Source organism: Phyllopteryx taeniolatus, chromosome 23 (genome assembly GCF_024500385.1).
Source record: "Phyllopteryx taeniolatus isolate TA_2022b chromosome 23, UOR_Ptae_1.2, whole genome shotgun sequence".
NCBI lineage: Eukaryota > Metazoa > Chordata > Actinopteri > Syngnathiformes > Syngnathidae > Phyllopteryx > Phyllopteryx taeniolatus.
In genome coordinates, this window is record NC_084524.1 from 4,705,147 (window position 1) to 4,727,588 (window position 22,442).

Consider the following 22,442-nt stretch of genomic DNA (forward strand, 5'->3'; position numbering starts at 1 on the left):
CTCTCTTATTACCAGAATGTAAAGCAAACAATGTGATATTTTGTATTTTTTTTCCCAAGTTGTGATAAATGCAAACAAACATTCAGTTTCCAGACAAGTGGTTATAATATTTTTAAATGTATTTGTGACATGGCGCAGGACCAAAACACAAAATGAAAGGTAGACAGACACACTGCAGGAAAAAAAATTTAGGAGTCATAGTCAAACCTGCCAGGATCTTTTCATTAGGCGTCATTTACACTGTCAGTAATATGAAGTGAAGTTGCATTGTGCGCTTTAAATGTCGATCCTCTCCATGTTGCTTGTGGCTTTGGCCCCTGCTAACTTTCTGCCTTTCATATTTTCCTCCTTCCTTTTTTTTTTTTTTTTTTTTTAAACATCAACATCTTGTTCGGTCCAATACAGGAGACGGTGGTCACGGTTTGGCTGCAAGAGACACGAGAAGCTAGATTTGTATCTGGATAGGAAAGAAGCATCATCGGCATCCAATGCTCAGCCATACTGTAAAGTCAGACAATATGTACACGGGAAATTCTGTTCCACCTTTTCTCATGGTTTTCCAGCAAGCGGCAGATCTCATATGTGCACGTCACTTTTTTGTGTGTTGCAGCAAAATCAGTGATGGACTTTTGGAATGTCTTCTAAATGTCCTTTTTCCACCAGTGAGGTCAAAGGTGACATCATTGGCTCGAAGATCGAAATGCCAATCTGACATATTTAAAGCTGGAGCCTGATTGTTTTGTTGAACAACTTTTTGGTACATATGCAGTATCATGTGTTGTAGTTTCTTTGCCCTTTCATTCACAGAGACTCAGTTGGCAACTTGTTCCCATGGCAACCACTCTCCAGCAAATCATGCTTCAGTAATGCGTGGCGCAGTAAAAATAAAATGTGAGCAACACTCAAAGGTGCTGATTACAAAGCTTCCTGGGAGAACACAGAAAAGCAAAAAATGTGCTAAATAGACGACCGCTGCTATTTTACTGGAATACACTTTGAAACAATCTTTGCGGGGGAACAAGGAGGCTCTTTAATGGTCTTTAAACACCCGTTGGTGTACGTGCACCAAGCTTTGTCATGTGTGGCCAAGTGACATGCAAACGATAAGCCAAGGTCTGAGGCAGGTGCAGCCGAATGACTTGCACATAATGCTAATATGAAAATTAAAAACACTGAAAAGTCTGGTTGGACTTCAACCCGTGGACCTTGGTAGTTCCGTAAAATATCCACTTAAAATACTTTTGTAGTGATTTGGGAGTTGGGAATGAGTGAATGACGACCACTCATCATTCCCTACTCCCAAATCACTCAAATTCGAAATGTGACAAAATGTCAAAATGTTGAGTCTAGTTGACATGGCCCCTTCAACCTGAGGTCAACACATCAAGAATTTTTAAAGTTAGGTGATGGATTCTGGAGCAAGTTCTTTTTGTGTGTTGAAAACAAAAATGTAATTCCTTTCTGGAGAAAATGTATGTGTGATATCACCCATAGAAAATCTGGTCCAAAAGAAATAACAAAAAAACTTAAAACTTAAACAGTATAACTGGATTATTTCTCAACATACATATCTCCTCAACCCTTCCATTTCGCCTGCTAATCAGAGAAGCCCTTCTCTGATTGGCTGACAAGTTTCAGTTAAAAATATCCACCAATAAGCTGGTACGAGCCGAAATTCCCAAATGGTTCTCCAAGTCTGCATGTCAAAATGACCGAGACGTTTCATGCCCTAAAACTCTACTTCAATACAGTAGAGCAAATGCAACGTTATTCATGAGAGGAGCTGGATCGGCAGTAGTAGAATAGGTGACTGACTTTGTTATGGAGGATTTGAGAGGCCATTGAAGTGCTCATTCCATTTTTGTTTTTTATTCCACAAAGATGGCAGCCACTTGTCACATTGCTTGTTTTAGGGATGGACACTTATACTTGATTATGAAGCTCAAGTTTGCAAAGCTGGCATGTTTGTTTTAAAACTGCAAACAAAGACATCCAAAATGTTGGACTTGTCTGTATTATGGTTGCTGTTTGCTCTGACTGTCGGCTATGCAAAGTCACAAAAAGCAAAGCAATTCGCACATGCCGGTTGTTATTTCAATTTCAGCTCCAAATGTATTGAGCGGGCTAAAACGGTTGTAATGAAGCATCGCTCATGTTTGCAGCATGATTTTCCCGTTGCCCAAATTGCAAAAAGCGACATTTTCACATATTGAATGGCCCCAGCGTCTTGAGAGGTTTGATTGCAGTTTCATAATGACAACCATCAGATACATGACTTCAAGCCAAATAACCTATTAGCTGTTGAGGCAAAAATAGATGTTTAAATCCAGATGGGAATGAGGGTGGTTGAAAACAAATTGTGTGTGTGTGCTTCATTATACTGAATCTATACTGCATGTAAGCCTATAGCCTTTAGTTTTTACCACAGACTTGACTACTTGTGTGCACCATTTTTTAACATCTCACAGTAAAGTTAAAGCTCGTGAACAGCCCAATAATTCATGGTGCATTCATCTTGCTCATGGTCTACATGTGTCTAAGTGGGTGGTCAATTAGTCAGCTTACTGTTGCCTAATCCTGCATGCACTAACTCATCCAATGTAAAATTTTCCAAAACCTCAAAGTGAGGAACGAGAGTAGCTGAATGTTGATCGTACTTGAGCTATAATTATTATTGAACACATTCACAGTGGCCTCAGGTAAACTAAATCATTTGTGTACTTTGCAGTCTGTTTACAGTGCCACTCATGGCCAACCACTACCCCATTCCCCAATATGAAAAACTAATTCATGTTTTGTCCTATACTGTAATGTTGAATTTAGTCATAGTCGTTTGTTGTTAAGCTAGTATTTTTTCTTTTCACAGGGTCCTCCAGGTCCAAAGGGTGAAAAGGTATTTTTATTCATTCAGCCAATGCTGTTGTTAGTTCTTGTCCATAATGTTTGTCCATCTTTATTCTTTGATTCATCAGACAGCACGTGATAAACACTTTTACAATTTCTCCAAGGATCTGAATCAATTTAGTCACTAAACGTTTTTGTTTCACTAACAACTTATACAGTTGTCATTTTGCATTTGCGAATCTCTAGGACGGGAGACTAAAATTCTCCCGCCGTTGACAAATCCACAGCACTGAAAATTAATAACTGAGAGCCAGATGAAGCCCTTCAATGCTCCACTAAGCATTCCTCCACAAAACAGCAGCCAAGCCAGTAATATTAACCGCAGTGTGTGCAGGAGCTAAATGTTTGGCTTCAAAAGGCTAAAACTGACGGCCCTGGATTTACTCGCTCGTGTAAACCCCTAAAACACTAACTGGCACGATCAATGCCTTCCGTAGGCTGCTGATGATCAGTTTATCAATGAAAATGGTAAAAAGTAGGAAAACCCATCTCTGGCTAGGGAGCGAATCGTGGTCTGCTTCATGACTTGGTAACTTCTTGCGGTTCGCAATGATCGGCGAAACAGAAGCGAGACGCACGATGCCAGTTGGGGATGTTTGCTGAGCATCCGGAATGAGCGGTTCGATATTGCTGCCTCTCCTGTGAACCTCTTCATCATCTGCAGTTAAATGAAATGAGAAACAACTGTGCAAAGCCCTCCCACCCAAGAAGTGCGCAGCAGCGTGGACGGTCTCCACTAGTTTTCCGATAAATCTGGCTCCAATGAAGCAGAGGATTCCAGGAGCTATTTTGTTTTAGTTCACTCAGGGACTGAATAGAACTCTGTGTTAAAGCCCTGTCCAGAACTGACACCTTGCTTGGTTGACTCTGGCTGAACGCTACCAGAGAAACATGGTAGTTACAAGGTGTTAAAGTAAGTAGCCGGTGCATTTTGTCTTTATAATCTGTCGCGTTTCAATTTAAGTCCAAACAGGCATCAAATCCCGCCTGGCAATGCTTATTCACGCCACCCCTCGCCAAACCCATCCAACCGCCCCACGTTGCAACTTGTCTTTGTCTCGCATACCCGCCGCCCGTCACCATCTCTTATCATAACACGCTCCACCGCAGTGAATAGTTGCGGGCTCACTTCATCAGTGTGTTCGGAGTTAGTTCACTGTTAGTCTTGGCTTATTAATAACCATTATTGAGCAGTGTGCGCTGGATATAAAATTGTCTTTCGTCATCTTGCAGGGGGATCAAGGTGACCAGGGACCACGGGTATGTGCCTCACGCTGATTGATGACTGCACTCACTCGGCACAACTGTGGGCAACAGGGTTGGGATGCATGAAATTCTTGGGATAGCGTGTGCTGCGGGGCAGGCCAAATACAACAAGAATGAAAAGTCTGCTTATTTAAAAACCAAAATGGGTAGAAAACATACAGATGACCTTAAAAGACAAGGGGCCGTCCTCAGATCCAACTATGTAATCATTCCCAGCTCTGTCGTTTGACATCTCTACCAAAGTCAAGCGTCTAAATCATTGTCAAACTCAGCCCGCGAGCCCCATCCGGCCTGGCACGCAGAAACATTCGATAAGTAGCGTGAATGACGGAAAACTACAAATCCCACAATGCTGTGCAACAGGTGCCTTACTGAAAAATAGGTGATCTGCTCATCATGCAGCCCAAATTACGTGATTATCATTAACGTTGGTTGTAGTTTATTATTCCCCATAGTACAAAGTAGGAGTAGTTGCGTGTTGTGCTGTATTTTTTTCGTACCATGAGCTGAATTAATACAACACCCTGTCCGTTTCCGCAGCTCATCATGTGCATTGTGAGTTAGTTGTTGGCTATTAGTTGTTCAAATAAACTGCCCCTCTCAGATAAGCATTCCAACAACCATTAACAGGACCACTTAAGATGGCAATATTAATAAAGCATCACAAAGGAGTTGCCTCACCGATGGACAACTCTACAACACAGAAACTTACCTCATACTCAGGGGTGCCAAAATAATTTTTGTCATGGGCCACATTGCAGTTACAGTTTCTCTCAGAGGGCCATTATGACTGTGAAACCATAAATGTTTAATCCCCTAATCATATTATTACACCCACACAACAAATTGTTGGATAACTACTTTTGAAATCAGAATTCAAGGATAGTTTGTTCAGTAACTGTAAAAAGGGGTTTGGTTATTTAAAAAATGCTTGCAATATTTTAAATGTAAATTTTAGTACAGATTTTAACAAGTATCATGGAAGTTGATTCACATGATTTGTTTTTGTGGGTCACATAAAATGAAGTTGCGGGCTGAATCGGGCCCGTTTGACTTCACCATACATGAATGAACATGTTGCCAGCGAGCGTAAGAGCAAAGAAAAGTTTCTTGATTCCATTGTTCAAATTGTTCTTAATTTTTTCCCAGGTCTCTTCAAGCATGTTCATATTTTTAAAAAATTTGAATTTTTGGCAGATATTTTTACATAGGAAATATATTTAAAGTTGAAGTTGATTTGTTTTGGATCCTGTCTGTTTTGACTCACATTTATGTTAAATGTTTTAGTTTGTTCAAAAATGTTTATCCTCTTCGGCCCGCAATCTCAAGTGGGCTTTGAGTTTTGATGACCATGTGAATGCTGCTTCCTCCCTGACAGGCTTCGAAATGATCTTGTTTTTTCTTAAAGGATGGTTACAAATGCATCCAGTCCCCGGTTGGACAGGTTTTGTTTACAGTAGACCGCACAGACTCACAAGAACTTACTATTTGTCACTTCCTCATGGGAATGCTCCTAATTATATTTGATGGAGGCACAAGTCAAGGTTGAGTACAAGAGAACAGCACATAGTCTTGTCAATGTCACAAGAAGCAGCCATCTCCCAAGCGGATCTGATTCCAAACCCTTACTGGCGCCCGCTCAGACGTCACCGATAACTTGGTCAGCTCTCCTCTGAGCTGCTCGTACACGCATTGCAAAGCATTACGTTTCATACAAGTGGGAAGTCTGTACAAATGGCCTTCCCTGTGAAATTGAATTACCATTCTTAATATGACACGGCATGCATCTTATATGACACAGACACAGTGACTCTCGTTTGACTTTAGCAGTATCCGTGATAATAATTGCTATTGCTTTGGTTGATTCAAATGTGAAGTAGACCACTACAAAACAGTACAAAGGGGAAAAAAACGTTGTTCTCCAGACAAGCTGACCGGAGTAAACCACCTCCTTTCGCCTAGGATTTCACGGTTGCCCATAATTTGTACCCTTTTAACCTAGGAAATGGAGTCATCTGTCTCTAGCAGTTAAATGATTCATACCTCAGAGGGAGCAGCAGGGCTGACAGCTCAGTAACAAGGACCAGCCAAACCCTATTTGTCATCCAGAGTCAATAAATAAACTGTCCACTTCCAGATACTATTTCATTAACGATCAATTTGCAGCAGCATTGTTCTCAAATGGCTAAAAACGAACATTCAGTCTCATATGAAGGACAACAAGAGTTATTATCCAAATCCTATTACCTCCACAGAGTAGCCTATTGATTGTGCATGTTAGATGGTACATATAGGTGGAGGAAAATTTTGGGGAAACAAATACTAATGGGACAAGGGCTGCCTGACCTTGCGTTTATCTGGCTGTCATGTAACACGCAGAGTTTGCTCAAGCCCGTATGGAGATGCATAAACATGATGCCTGCCAATTAATGTCTAAAACTAAGCAGATTTTTAACGAACTCTGCAAGCCGTTCCGGGCTACTTTGAGCTAATGTAAGGTCAGTATTGAGTTTGGTGCGTGTCATGCAAAACGGGTCATAAAGGCCACTTCACATCTGTGTCAAAGACTGAGAAACAGCACATGGCCCACAGTGCCTGCTGCCCACATGTCAGGTCAGCCATTTGTTGGGCCCAAAGGTGAAAGGCCAAGTTCCAAATCAAAGGTTATTCAAACAAACCAATAACGAATTTGCCAGTTTTCCCAAACAAACGTGCAACCAGTGTTAAAACGCGATATGTGGCTGTGTGGTCTGCCCAAGACGTGGCCACCAGCTTCAGCTGCTGGGGTTCTTGGGTGGCATTTCAGTTGCCGGCGGGACAATGCCTGTGACTCCTGAATGCAAAGAATTCTGTCCAGTGTTATGTCATTTCCAGTGTTCGCTTGAACCGAGCAGCAGCTAAAAGTGGCGCATCGTATCCATGTCAAATCTGAGGCCATCGCATGCCTACGACTCCGTTCTTAAATGTATTGAACCCATCTGTGCACATTGCCACTAATCCTGGCCACATATGGAGACAAGCCTTGCCGGCTGTAAGTGGGCTTGCGCTGTTTCTGGTGTCGTTGAAAGGATGCATGTCCTGGCCGGGGTCCTATGTGGCAGCTGTTGCTGATTGTCCTTGTCACTGCTTTTCCATTGACTCCAGTGGGGGCACATCAGCGAATAACCAACATCCGGTTGTTGTTGTTTTTTTAACAGGGACTCTCTGAATAGCTTGGACTTGTCCATTGTCCTGGTAGTGCAGGATCACCACAGATAGTCAATCTATTGTTTTCTCTTGCAGAGGTCCCCTCCATTTTAGCATTTGAGACAAAATGAGAACCACAGCAAATACACGAGCTGAACAACAAAAGCAGTTCCAGCCTTTGCACAACTGCTCCGAATAATCATCTCTGAACTCTTGTGCATCGTGTATTCGCCTTGACCAGAATCCAGTTTTCCAGTTTTCAAGATATTTGAGGTAGTCAATAACTTGCGAGATATTTGCACTTCAATCCCAGTTATGGCTGTTTGTGTTGTTGAAGCGTATCTACAGCTGTGTTCTTTCTGCTGTAGGGCCTCAGTGAAAGCAGCCTGTGGAGTTTAAATGAGCCACGCTTTTTGAATTATCTTGGCAAAACCAGAATGATGACACAAAAGACATGTTTGGATTGGCCAGATTTGATCTCCACTTGAAATGTATAGGAAGAGTAAGCTATAAATTAAATTAAAATAACTCATACCCTCAGCAGGGATTCCTCCCCCCGGCCATTTGTGGTCAAATGCGCTCACAGAATCTGAATTGCAACGCTCCACTGACAACACAAAAACAATTACATCTACACAATTTTCAAGAATAATAAATTGGAACTAGGCTTTACACGATCAGGATTTTTGGGGCCGATCAGCGAGTTTAAAAAAAAAAACGATAACCGATCACCGATCCGATCACATGATAGAGGAATGTATCTATTTAAATGACCTGTTCATTTACTGTACATACTTGTGTAAAAAAATCTATTTATAATAAATAATGTATCTTTGTTCCTCTATTTATGCCAGTGAGGCATAATGACAGACAGAACAAATGAATGGTCTTCTATTAGATGACAGGAAGTAAATAGAGTAATTAACGTATCCACTTTTTGTGAAATTTTTGCTTGTTGGTGTGCCGTGAGATTTTTCAATTGTAAAATATGTTTCTTGGCTCCATAAGATTGGAAATCACTGCTCTTGTCAGATCGTGTATTCTAATCAGTCAGGTCAAACCAACCTTACGGAAATAATGGGTGCTAACTTACTGTAATTACTTTATTTTTAATTAAATTACTTCACCCACACCAAAACTTTAGAGCATGATTCGACAGCATGTTTACGTCCAACCGTTCGTGCTAGCAGTAGCTTGCTAGGCTACATAACGTTTTGTTGCCTGCTTGCGAGCCGTATCGTATTAAAAGTACGGGAATATACCTCAAGCAAGCCTTAAACGAACGTCCTCTCCTCTCCTGAGCACCGGTGACCATCAACACACGTTTTTCCCCATTTTGTTCTTACAAACACACGCCGTGATCCACTCTTGTTGTCGTCGCCACGGTAACGAGTGTATCCGGTCGCATTTGAGTTGACAAGATAAAGCCCACTGATCGTAAAAAAACGGGATGCGGTGGTAAGATTTTATTGCAGTCGTCTGACGTAGTGCAATCGTGAAAGAGCAAATTTGTCTTGTAGTCAGACGTGTTGTCTGTTCCACACCGCCGACATGTTTTTTTTTAATTAACTTTATTGGCCGTCAGATATTTACAGGTCTACCTCAAAAGACACGCGACAGGGTTAATAATAAACTAGCTTTTGGATTCAAATATACTGTGCACGATGACGACGCGGAGTAAATGTCTTGATCGGATCGGCCTTTTATGACATTAAAGCTGATCAGCATAAAATACTAATTATCGGCCGATACCGATAAGGCCAATTAAAATCGGTGTAACGTCTAATTGGAACCATTACCAAATTACTGAAAAGTTGCCAAAACACACCCGCTGACAAAGGGGTGATAACGAGATGAACTCCAAGAGCCATCTCTCTCACTCACTCAAGTGTAGATGTCACTTTCTTATGCATAAACCTCAGCTTTACAAATCTGCTCTCATGACAGTAAAGAGCATGGATGCTCCTAAAAAGAAAGGAGAGCGCTTGCAATTGAACCTCAGTGAACTTTTAGTTCTAACAAGGCATGTGAACCCCAAATTATTTAAACATTGCCGGATTTAGATTAAAGTTTGTTTCCAGTTATAAGATACAAACCCCAGTGTTTTCCTTCTTTACTCCGTTTTCATGAGTGGATCATGTCTGACATGAGGATTGTTGACCGGGTAATTTGGGAAGCGTTTGCCTGAATTCCCTTGATGTTGGAACAACACGACGTCTCAATTTACCACCACGTTGGAATTCAAAGTCGATTTTGTGATAATCATGTCAACAACTGCCCCATCTGTTCATAGCATGTGGCACAAACAACAGGGAATGATTACTTTGTGATTTTATTGGAGTGCCACGGGACACAATTTCATAAAAGTTTCTGAAAAGACGCACGTTTGAAATCCAATACTGTGCTTTGAAATGTGCACAAAATTAATACAATCGGGTCTTCACACTCTTTTTCATGTCAATATGGCTGACTTTCTGTTCCATTTCAGACACGGGTCCTTCAGACTTTTTGAATGTGTCCACCTGGTGCTCGGGTCTAAATACTATAGAGCCTCCACCCTTTTGGGACCATCACTTTTTGGGTTTCCCCAGCGTGATGGTGTCTTCCATTGTGTTGTGTGTTTGAATCTCTTGAATGTGTGCATTGTGCCATATGTACCCCTTTTAGGGATTGCCTGGTCCCCCCACGCTAGCCGCTTTGCACAGCAATCAGATCCTGACCGTCAAGGTTTGTCGGCGGCAGCGTCGCCTCGCTGCACAGTGGCATCCCTCCGCTGCACTTGCCAGAACAATGCCCATATACAGCCCTCCATTGTCACAACTTGCCTTCATCCACAATGTCCTCAGGTTGAAAGCATTGGTGGCCTACAATCCACGAATATGCAGCCTTCTGGCACAAGAGGCAGAATCCCGAAACCGAGACATGGTCTGGTTTGTGTTCATTGATGTTCAAATGAACAGAGGAAACGCCAAGGAAAATACTATTCTGGTGAACCTATGTGGCAAAGCGCTGTTTTAAGGTTCATGCCAATGGTTCACCACAAACCCTTAAATCCATCAATGTGGCCTTCTGTACTGTTTCAGTGAGCGCTAATGCCGCTTCCTGCCAGTGGACAGCAGCAATGAGGTGTTTGTGCATTTAGCAGCTCCTGGGGTTCCACTTTGCAGCAGGGACAATGATTATGACAGCATTTTCACAGAGACGGAGAAATTCCCATTGTGTCCACATATTTCGACATAATTATAGCCTTTAAGCAGACTAAAATAACAGACTTTCAAAGCATGCTGCCTCTTGTGGTGTAAAAGTGTGGAGTTCTCTGATTATCTGTGAAGATGCTCCTCAAAAGTTCAACAATGTAGACCTCTGATTCAATCTTTTTTTCTTTTTGCATTCGCTTTCCGACCGCTCCTCCTTCCTCTTCTTCTGGGATCTCATCCTTCTTCAACCTTATCTCGCCTCTGACCTGCTCACCTGCTCAGATGGTCTTCCCTAAGATCAATCACGGCTTTCTTTCCGCTGACCAGCAGCTCATAAAGCGGCGTCTCATTAAGGTAGCAGCTGGAGTCACCTCTCTTTCTTTGCTCGCATGTAGCATCGCTTGTTGATTGTGAATTGATTCCTCGCTTTTTAACCTGCGAGAGAAGTCACGGGAACCATGTAGCATTCATCTCTGGATGCTTCTGTATGATATTTCAACTCGTGATCCTGAATGTGTAGTGCACGACGTGAAGTAGAAATCCAAACGCTGCCTTAGCATTTAACTGCAGTACCTTCAGTCTAAGTGGATTTCACCATATTGTAACAGGCTGACGTTGTCTTTGTTTTGCTGGACAGGGGGATCAGGGGCAAGCCGGACCACCCGGGCCTCCGGGGCCCCCAGGTCCTCCTGGCCCACGGGGGCCCCCAGGGGACACAGGCAAGGATGGGCCGAGGGGGGTACCAGGCCTAACAGTGAGTATTGACATATATATACACTATATATATCTGGCAAAAACAACTGGGGTCCTACATTTGGCCATGGTACGGCAAGTACGCTTAAAGTAAGCCGTTTTAAACTACCAAAAAAAAACGTATCCGGCGGGAGAAGCAGCAGTCAAAATGCGACAGCGTACGTGCTTTCTGGTTCAATAAATAGTTTTCAAATAATCAAATTGAATAAATCAAAATGTTCATTTGTAGGACAATAATTTCGGTATGGTAGAAGGAGTAATAATTTGTTTGTGATTCGGAAGTAATTCGTTACTGTCAACACAAATAACGCATTAGAATTTAAAGGGTGAGTCCGAGCCTTAGTGTATATGCGGTATTTGTGATTAGATTGGAAAACGTAGATCATGCTGCTCTTTTTTTTTTTTTTTTTTTTTTTTTTTTGTCTTCCAGCTTCTTTGCTCGTCATATTTAATTTGCCTCTCAGTGCTGGACGAGATGCTTTGTTCCAGTACAAACCACCCTAATGAAGGCTCGACAAGCCCAACATGATTGTGCTTCCCACGAGAGTAGTTCCTTGTATAGATTTACATACACTTGGCCCTGTTTGGTTTGAGCACAACATTTTCCATGTCCACGTCACTGGCATCTCACTAATTGATGTGCTCTCTCTCTGTGAGACAAAGAAGAAGCAGAAAGGCCTGTCAATTACACTGAGCCAAAGCCTTCCCAGGAGCTCCACATGATCTTTATTGTGCTGGCAGTGGAAGTGCAGAGAAATTAAGTGTTGTAAGCTGCCTCTCTCCAAGTTTCTGATGATTATTGTCAGCTCTTCCTGTCACAGTTGCAATAGTTGTTGTTTTTCCAAGAGATTAAACCTTCCCGGGCTCTCGGTGCTTTTTGGTCTTTCAATTTATTTCTCCCGCTGCGATTCAACTCGAGGGAGAGGAGCCAGAGTTTTCCCTGTTTAATGTAAAAGAGGTCGATGTTCAAGCTTGACTGAGACATGATGCTAGGTATTTATTTTTCACATCATCTTGGAAAAACAGTGGTGGTCAGGTCGAGGGACGAGCACAAGTGTCACTTAAAGTACAAAAACTAATTAATTAATTCTCTTCTTTCCTTCAGGGTGATCAAGGGAATCCAGGAGAAATCGGACTCATGGTAAGAACACACCTTTCCAGAAGTAATAAATAATTGTGTGTAAATGTACTCATTCACATCTCAACTTGAGCATTTGAGTGTTCACATTCAGGCAAGGGAAACTAAAAGTTTATCTTTTAAAAAAGGTCTGTCAAGTAGGACTTTACAGGAAGAGGACAATCAGAGTGTCAGTCAGTGCTGGATATAAATAAGCAGAAACACTTTGGATGTAAATCTCACCATGACGGCCATCACTTAGCTGAACGTATACAGCTTTACCTCTCAAAATAGTAAAGCAAAACCTAACATCGCTGTGTGATTAGCTTTGACTTTGTAATGTAAACATGTGCCCCGGTGACTTCGGACTCAGTCCAACAGGCTCCTTTAAAATTTCTTTTATACAGGCTTGAATCTAAAACACTATTTATACTATGGCTTGGCTGAGGACCACTTTCTGGTGTCTGCCAAAATTGGCCAGCAAATCTTAATTTGTTTGCTCTCGCCGACGGCTGCGAGAATGCAGTTAACTTTTAATATTGCACCCCACACACTCCTATCGCTGACATTATTTTGAAGTACCAAAAAAACAAGTGGCAGCTTTGTGACAATTCTAAAGCACTCTGTCATTATTTATTCCAGTGAACAGTGACACAAATGGCATTAAAGGCCCTGTCTAAATTAAGACGACACAACAAGCTGTGGAAAAGTACACTGTTGACTGCAAAAGGAAGCTTACAACAGGATCTTACTCAAAGTGGATTAAATCTACAACGTTTAATAGTTACTATGGCAAAAATGACTCATGGCGCACGTTATAATTCTGCTACGAGGGGTTGGCGCCCTGATACAGTAGGGACACGTTGTTCCAGTTAATACACATTTGATTGAGCTTTTGCCCGTAAAAAGCTGCATGTGAGTTTGAAAGTGCAGGAAGGAAAACACGCGATGATGTCACAAGTGAAGGGAAGGATGCATCTTTTTCCACAGTGTCGAATACAGAAAAGGTAGCAGAGAGAATATAAGGTGGCCAGGCTGATCTGACAGAGGGTAGGACAAGGTTGTAAATAAAAACCCCACTGACAGTGTACAAGCAGTGTGGTTTCCTTTTAAAATCAAAGTATCATCAATAGAGAGTTTGGACCCAGCTCTGAATTAAAAACCCGAAGTCGTTGCTCAGTGTAATTCCTGAAATGAAGCGTATTGTTTCAGAAGTGCGCCAATATTGGTGCTTTGAAAAGGGAATACACTTGTAACTCAAGCCTGTTAAAATGTTTTGAAATGAGAACGACCCCAAGGGGGTTAATAGATGTGACAGCAAAAAAAATAAATTAAAAAACATCTCCATCATGCCTCCGCCCAGGACCGGTCCTTGAAAATTAATATAAAAATATGATATGCATGGAGAGAAAATAAGCACTTTGATCTCCAGGTGAAAAATGTGAACTCCTCTTGGACCGAGAGTGTCCACTTGAGGCAGCCTCACGTTTCTGATGTATGCTATTGTTTAAGAGGCATAGAGGAGATTCCGGAGTTTTCCAGCAGCCTTCAAGGACATCTGGTGCTGGTTACAAGGATTAGAAGTTCTTGCGGGCCGGAGGTGGGAAGGAGAAGAGAAAAAGGAGGGGCTACTTTTCAGGATTTCAAGACAAACTATTGATGCCATAAGGGGTCAAATAAGAAAGCTCTTCAGCTCCAGTCTTGTAATGTAACAGAGTACAAATACTTAGTTACTGTACTTAAGCGCAATGTTCGCATATCTGTACTTCATTATCTATATTTCTGGAAACCTTCACTTTTACTCCACATTTTCTCAGTATAATATATTCTTTGACTCAAGCATTTCCCCCATCTTCGTTATTTGTACAAACAAAAAGCCGAAGAAATTTTTCGCTGGCATAATAGCTGAACTGCAGAGCCCAAAGCAGAAAAACTGAACTGCCTGCACTGAATATTAAAAGGAGAGCTGCATGTCTGTCTTGTTTGCTAACTTATATTTGCTTTTTCCGCTGTCAAATCAAGAGGCAGTCTGATCATGTCTTTGGCTGCCTTGCTCCTTTTTCGACAGTAAGAAAAACTGTGTCCAGTTACCAAGTTTATTCTAAAATGGTCAGTACTTTTTTGTTATAGGACATATATGACGTGATCACTTGCTATTTTTAAACATATCACTACTGCCACTGTTGGTGTTGGACAAGCTACTTGGAAAATGGAGTGAGCTAAGATAAACGTTGTTCTACATTAAATTAAGCTTCACTACACTGAAGCTACCCACCACAGAAATGTAGCAAGCTAAGCTACAACAAAATGACAAAAGTAGTAGAGCTACATCAAAGCATTTTTGTTGTTTGTTTGTTTTTTTCATCCATTTTCTGTACCGCTTATCCTCACTACATCGAGCCTAATTTTGTGATTGTACTAATGGGGTATAAATAAATACAGGATTCAAACCATGGGTGTATTTTCAGGAATTGTTTTCATACACTAGAGTCAAATCCAATTTTTCTATCGAGCACTTTTCATCTATAAAAACATAAAACACAAAGTGCTTTACAGGAATAAACAGACAATTAAAATAGCAAGAAATATACAGAAACCCACACCTCCCATCTGCGCATATCAATTTAAACACACTCATATGAACGCACATGCACACACACACACACACACACACACAGGATAAAGAATTAAATAGATAAATGAATAAATTAGTCAAAGATAAATGTATTAATCAATAATAAGAAAATCAGTTAAAAGTTGAGCCTCCTTTTAAAAAAGATCACAAGTCTCTGTGGTCCGGTTGCCCTCTGGCAGGCTGTTCCAGAGGTGCGGGCCATAGTGGCTTTGATTTTCATTTCAATAATCTAAACTATGAGATAAAATCATGCATCAGCACCTCTGTGTTAGCCTTCGTAGATTGTGAAGTGCCTCTTACAGTATGCCATCATAAAGTGACAGAAATATTGGTATTCAAAACCTCCTACTTGGTATGTTCAATTTGATATTAATCCAGTGAAGTCAAAACGTCAATGTTCTATCAGTTATCATGAGCTTGTTTCGGGCTAAAGTCATCATAATGAAGTTTTAAATTTCTTGTGTTCAGACAAACATTTTCTGGGTAAAGAGAAGTTGTCTTACCTGGCTGGCGCTTCAGCGTCCATCACAGCTGTCAAGGGCTAAAACGTCAGCCAGGTAAGACAACTCTCTACCCAGAAAATGAAAAACAAGAAATCTAAAACTTAGAATCAAAGACATCCATCCATTTCCGTACCGCTTATCCGCACTAGGGTCGCGGGCATGCTGGAGCTATCCCAGCTGACTCTGGGCGAAAGGCGGACCCTGAACTGGTCACCACCCAATCGGAGGGCACATATAAACAAACCATTCACAATCACCTTCACACCTACGGGCAATTAAGAGTTTTCAATTAACCTACTATGCATGTTTTTGGGATGTGGAAGGAAACCGGAGTTACCAGAGATATCTCATGCAGGAACAGGGAGAACATGCAAACTCCACACAGGTGAGGCCGGATTTGATCCTGGGTCCTCAGAACTGTGAGGGAGATGTGCTAACCAGTCAATGACCATGCAACCCTCATCAAAGACATGATGAACGTAATAGATGGTTACTGTCAAGGCCAGGCTAACATGTGCTTGCTAACTTTGCTCATTAAACAAACAGAATCAAAACTCCAACCACTTTCCAAAATACTTAATATACTCTCTCTCTCTCCATACACATAAATGCTATTTTCATTTTAAACTTGTGGGAAAGCAATACCTTATGCACAGACAGTATTGTGTTTCTCCAGTAACTGAAAAATCTCCCTTTTGGTGTTATTTCCATTTCACGCACCACGAGTTCACTGTTCCTCCTAACATTCTGCTCATTCCAAAACGACCCACAATGCACCAGTGATCCACCTTCATTTTCTCAACCCTGCAATGTGTAAACACAATTGAGTTGCCTGTCAGTAACTCAGTGTTTGGAAAATGCGACGTTGCTGCCAACTCGACTCGCTGAGGCTTTGTTTACGCTTCACACAAAAAGCTTTATGATTGAAATGTTCACCCTTTAAATAAAGCAAACACCACCGTAAGCTCCCTAGTGCTGTGGTGACCACACTGTTATGCTAACCTACAGCTCCGTTGGTAAAACGTAAGACCCTAAGACAAGTCCATACTGTCTGAAAATAGTCTAGGAAAGTGTAAAATCAATGGCACGTATCAAATGAAAACAAACTGCAGAGATTTTACAATGGGAACAGACGCTTCAACTGCGAGAAGTTCATATCCCGCTTTTTTTAGGACCTTCCTAAAATGCGGCTATTTCCTCTTTTTTTGTCGTTTCCGACCCCTAACGAAAGTGGAAAAGCACTCTGGTCCCGATTGCTTCCCTTTTGTTCATGTTTGTCGTACTTGCAATTTTTGGAACAAACGCACTGTGCTGATCCATAGTTTGGCAGGAACAAAGAGCCCAGGATTACCAGGGAGCTCTTGACTCTCCCTCCCCCCACCCCTCCAAGGTGCTTTTCAGCCAGTCGCCCCCTGAGTGTTCTCAGATGGAGCCAAGCTAATTAGTGATCAGGCAAGTGGCGCATGCACTCACATAGCTAGTGGCTCGTAAAGATCTTACCAAGCTCCGCTGAGGACAGATTCACAAAGGCAAGCAGAGGAAAGTCCTTTTCTTGGGATAGTCAAAGCTGCTCACTGAGGGTTTGGTCCTCAGAGTTGCTGCAACTCTTGCGGATACGGACTTGCTGTCAAGGCTGCGAATGTTGGAACACGTTAAAACACGACGTCACTTTAATAAAACAAAGCAACTGCTATTGATTCTCTACTGAAGCGAAAGATTTAGTCCTTGATTCATTTGGTTCAGTGATTACAGTAGAGAACGGTGCTAATATTAGTGCTGCGATGAGTTTCCGGGCTTCTCCTACACAGCCTTACATTTCATTGAGGAGTTAAAAAAAATCCCTGGGGTTTAAATCACTCTTAGTTTAAAGGGTCCAGTAATTTGATAATCGGGAACAATGACAATTGTACAAATGGTGCAGATACTTCTCAAGCACATGAGTGGCCAGTATTGGTCAACAACAGATATGCAAATAGCGCAGAGTGACGAGACTACTACGGTGAGTGCACGAATAATGTACAAGTGGCCTGACAGAGATGTGACAAAAATCTCAAGACAAAATTGGCAGCATGTTACAATGGAATTGTAAGTTAACCGCTTTAGAAGTTAATATCCAAGAGGGAATAAGCTGTTGGAATGTCTGCAAGTTTTCGGTTGCATTGTTCGATAGCGCCTGCCTGAGGGAAGGAGCTGGAAGAGGGGGTGAGGGTCCAAGAGGGCTCTTGTCTTATTTCTGGCAGCGTGCAAGTCCTCAAGGGTCGGTATGGGTGGGTACAGACAATTTTTTCAGCAGTTTTGTCTGTTGCAGTCGGGGTTTGTCCTTTTTTTTTTCTTGTGGCAGCACCAAACCAGACTGTGATGTATGAACACAGGACTGATTCAATGACTACTGTGTAGAACTCACTCAAGAGCTCGTTTGGAGGCCGTGCTTCCTCGGATGTCGCAGGAAGTACATCCTCTGCTAGGCCTTTTTGAAGATGGACACTGAATTCACAAATTGACTTAGTCGGTGTGAAATGTGGGTCTGTTTAACTGAACACAAAGCTGAGATATCGCAGGAAGCCAGGACTTGGGCTGTTGTATGAATGGCAACAGGTCGATACACAGGTTTATCATACCTTCTGCCATCTAAGAGAAGCTCATTTGTTTGCATCTCACTATACGCTGCTGACATAGATGAACATTGATGGATGCCATATAGTGAATAAAAGTTTTTGGACATATGACGTGAACTTTATCGCGGGTGGGTCTGGAACGTATCGTATCCCCCACGATAAACGGGGGTTGGCTCGTCATGACCTCCCTTGTGCAACTCTGTTTCCAGGGACCCGAGGGACCTCCAGGACTCAAGGTAAGTTACCTTTTTTTTTTAATTTACAACCTTAGCTTCTCAATAAATACATTATTCTGGCATACGCAGGAAGTGGCTGTCTATGTTGACAGGCTTGAAAAGACATGTTAAGGGTTATAGCTCTACCAGCGTGGAGAATGTAGAGGGGACGGAGTGAAAAGTGCGTACTGATACAGGCTGAGGGCCGCTGATGTGAGGAGCAGATGTTGGCCATATCCAGACATCAGGTAGCTGCCGGTGTTTGTTCAGTGTAACCCAATCAGACCCTTCCTGTCTGCGCTGTCATGCGTGGGCAGGGCCTCACCGCCGCCAAAGAAGATGTGTGTGTCAGTCTGTGGGTTTGCGTGCATGTGTGTGCGTGCGCGCAGAGGGTCAATGATAACACGCCAGCGTGTTAATGAGTGGCGAGGCTGCCCCTGAGGCTCACTCAATTAGGTTTTGTCGTTGTGCCGTGTTTAGTAGCTGTTGAGGTGCCCTTCATCTGATTGAGGTGACCACAGCACGTCATTTCCGAACCAGCTAATTTCTACCACTTGTTTTTTTTTTGAGGATTTACAATCAAAACAGCAGTTGCCATGGCAGCAGTGAGGCGCGCTGTCAGTGTAAACCATTCTTGATTGCCTTTTTAAATACTCAGTGAATGCAAACATTTGTTTCTCTGCTTAATGCTTTCTGCAGTGCAGTTATAATGTGCCTAAAGCCCTTCATAATTATTTTCCCAGGGTACACTGGGGCCTCCTGGTATTCCAGGTGTTGATGGACTGAAGGTGAGTCGATTCCAGTAAAAACACATTTAAGCGCTGCAGTGGTTGATTCTCTTTTTGGCTTTTTTTTTTTTTTTTTTATTGTAGTTCTCATATGAGGAAAAACATCTACAATATATCTTGCCTCATAAAATGACCACAGTGCGTAACTGCGTATCCGACGTGGTTCTGCATCAAATTCCCAAAGCAACAAAGAGGACACGGTGCAGGTGTTTCTCAACAGGGGGTAAATGAAGCCTATTTATTCCAAAGTAAAGGACTGATGGGGATTCATTTGAGAGATGCCATATTTCTAATCTCAATGCGGCATCAAGAATATGAGAGCTTTCATGGCTTGAATAGGTAACAGGATGGCGAGGCAAAAGTCCGACTGAATGTTGAGTCAGTATGTTTGTCAGCTTTTAAAAGGTTGAATGTGGCAAAACCATCCGAATCGACAGTGTAGAGTCAGTCCCCTATGGACAAATAAAGCTGATGCAGCACTTGTGTTCATCTTGTGCTGTCCGTAGGGGGATCTTGGCGTCCCGGGACTGGACGGCATCCCCGGAGCCAAGGTCTGGTGCACACGTATTCCGTGTCATCATGCCATTTCCTTTTTGCTTTGTTCATATTTCTTCCTTCTTAAACTTACCTTTCCATGCCTTTTTCTGCCTTCTTTTTGGAATGAATATGTTTTTTGTTTTACTCTGCATGCATTCAGATGTAATTATTGGATTGAGAAATGTGTGTGTCCCTGTTATGACTGGGGGAAAATGTGATACTTGTTCTGTCTGGGGATAAATGCTGCCACAACACAAGAGAATTGTCCTAATCCGATATGAATTGAGCACACTCGATACAATCTGACTTACTGCGGCGTCGTTAATACCCTCTGCTTTCTTTCCCAACAGGGTGAAATGGGAGAGCAAGGTGAAAAGGTAAGCGGGTGGTCCAGATCTTTCGGGGTGATTGTCCACTCCAGCTAATTCGACAAACAGGCGAGGAACGATTGCTCCTCTGTGGTCACGTTAAAGCGTAGGTAGGCCCTGTTTGGCAATTATTTGCCCGCAGACGGTCAGAGGGGTGACCTCAGTGATGACCCGTCGACCACGAAACCCACCAGGTGCCTCTAAGGCTCACTGTGCAGTTATAGAAGCCAGCATACTTTTGCTTTTTCCTTTTCAGAGTGGCGAGAGCCAAAAGTGCCACAAACTGACATCACCTGAAGTATTGGAATCATGTGTCAACCATTAGAGTGACGTTGAAGTGGACTTAGTGTTCATAAAAATGCCCCCCACCCGTGCACCACCTGTGCAGTTTTATTTGCTGCTCTCTATGAATAAAGCAGAACACTCTTCTGAGAGTTTAGTTCTGTCTGCCTTGAAAACATATTTTCTCTTTTCATTTAATTACAGGGTGATATGGGGGAAGAAGGACCAAAAGGTGAAATTGGGGAGAAGGTACGTGCATTTCACAGTCTTTCTTTCTTGTGGTTAAAGTGTCACTTTAGTTTACATCAAATAACAGAGAGGTTTAACATCATTCTAACGGAGCAGTGGTTTTCACACTAAGGCTGAGCGCGTCCAACGGTGTTCGTCAAAGTAAATGCCACTCCATAACTGTAGGGGGAGCCCGGGGACAAAGTCCAGTGGCGAGTCCAGAAAAGAAAAGAAAAATGTCAATCCCATCAGAGTGAAGACCATGTTTTCACCACAGCAGCTTGTCAAAACTTTCTGTAGCACTCCCCCACCCCCAAAATCAGTTTTATGGCTCTAACACACTTACCTTTTAGACACTTTGCATGGGAGGTGAATTGGTGATGGATGTTTAAAGTGCTCGCTGTATAGTTATGTACTGTTCTGCGAGCTTTAACACTCATGCATCATTTATAGTTCAAATCTATAGCAAATTATCTCAATATGTACCAAACAATGTCACTGAAATCACATTCGACATTTGACAGACACAATTCCTTATAAAAAAAAAAAAAAACTATGTACATTTATTTACAACACTTAACCAATAAAAATAAATTTGGTCAAACTAATTTCGAATTGTTCAATTTGGTACCACTCTTTGGCACGCTTTTGGAGCTTATTGGCAAACCACGAGGAAAAAGGTAGTTTTGTACTCACTCATGTAGTTGCTCGTCACGGCCAATTCAAACCCTCTGTTAAGCAGTTAGCTGAGCACTGAAGAAAATCCTCGCTTGGGTCACGTGCCCATGGAGGCCTTCCCTTGACGACAAGTCCTGAGCACTTCTATCCCAGGCACACCGAAGCACACTATAAAATAAGATGTATAAATCCTCATAAACTTTGTCTGTTAACACCTAAATGTCCAAGAATTCACATTTTAAACGTTCATACTCACTCGGAAGCTCGGTAGAAGACCATACACGCACTTTGTCGTCCCCGGCGAACGAAGCAAAGCTAATTGCTAATAGCAGGCCTTGTGTTGCGCTAATTATGTAACACCATTTAACTGACCTCAATTCCACTCGAACGACTACTCACGTTGCCCAGGTAGTTATAGCAACTCTTAAAATTACCGCTAGTTAACTTGGCCAAACTGTAGAACTTAGTTCTTGAACAAATACTGTATTTGAAGCTTCGTTTTTCTTCATTTCTTCTTCTTCTTCTCCGCACTTTTTACCCCACCCCATTATGAATCTGATAGGTTAATATGCATTACCCCAGTTGCCTCTGATTGGCTCTTAATGTAAGATAGACACCTGTTAAAACATATGGTCAACGAGAACACGGCAATGAGACGTTCAATGGTCTACTTTAACATGGGAAATTTCTGGAACCCTTAATAATTACGTTGTCTTCTCTGTGTAATGCAATCAAACAAGCTTTGTGGTGATTGATGAACATTACAATACACACAATAAACCCAAAATTCGTAGCAGGGTGCTACAGTTATTATTGTGCAAGTCTTCATGCTGCCTGGATGATTATTGGTAGAGTGAAAACATGTCAAACGCCTGACAAAAGGCATTTATACCATTTAAAAAAAAAGTGTTTCAAATGGCAATTATGGCCTGGAACATCAACACTGCAATATTCTTTTTAAGCAGTCTATTTATTGTCTCATCAGCATGCGCAGAAAGGTCTATAACATCTTCAAAAAGATAAAATAGTCCTCTGTGGACAACAAATGCTTTGTTTCTGTATTTTATTTCTTTGCTGTTTCCTGAAAGCGGCTGCTATCAAAACAAAATGCGCATTTGACTGATCGCAGGAACGCTGCGCTCAAAATGTCACTGTCAATTTAGCGCCACT

At 42.0% G+C, this 22,442-nt stretch overlaps 1 protein-coding gene and 1 long non-coding RNA gene across 16 annotated transcripts in view; one reads left to right on the top strand and one right to left on the bottom strand.

Moving 5' to 3' along the window:
- The window catches only part of LOC133472797 (collagen alpha-1(XXV) chain), an 89,325-nt gene that overhangs the window by 44,428 nt on the left and 22,455 nt on the right, over positions 1-22,442 (top strand). For 14 of the 15 annotated variants that reach the window (XR_009786838.1, XR_009786834.1, XR_009786835.1 and 11 more), the window contains 10 exons: positions 2,867-2,893; positions 4,138-4,164; positions 10,836-10,907; positions 11,191-11,307; positions 12,412-12,447; positions 18,386-18,412; positions 19,135-19,179; positions 19,686-19,730; positions 20,067-20,093; positions 20,571-20,615. Coding sequence is in view for 7 of the 15 variants with exons in the window: in XM_061764170.1 (XP_061620154.1) it covers positions 2,867-2,893; positions 4,138-4,164; positions 10,836-10,907; positions 11,191-11,307; positions 12,412-12,447; positions 18,386-18,412; positions 19,135-19,179; positions 19,686-19,730; positions 20,067-20,093; positions 20,571-20,615 (468 nt within the window). In the remaining 8 variants the exon portion in view is untranslated. The remainder of the gene's footprint in view (positions 1-2,866; positions 2,894-4,137; positions 4,165-10,835; positions 10,908-11,190; positions 11,308-12,411; positions 12,448-18,385; positions 18,413-19,134; positions 19,180-19,685; positions 19,731-20,066; positions 20,094-20,570; positions 20,616-22,442) is intronic. The other variant, XR_009786839.1, reaches the window with a different exon arrangement.
- Positions 201-21,803, bottom strand: LOC133472807 (uncharacterized). The gene is made up of 3 exons (XR_009786847.1): positions 21,529-21,803; positions 21,291-21,440; positions 201-426 (listed from the first exon to the last, which is right to left on the bottom strand). It is a non-coding gene; the product is annotated as an uncharacterized LOC133472807 (long non-coding RNA).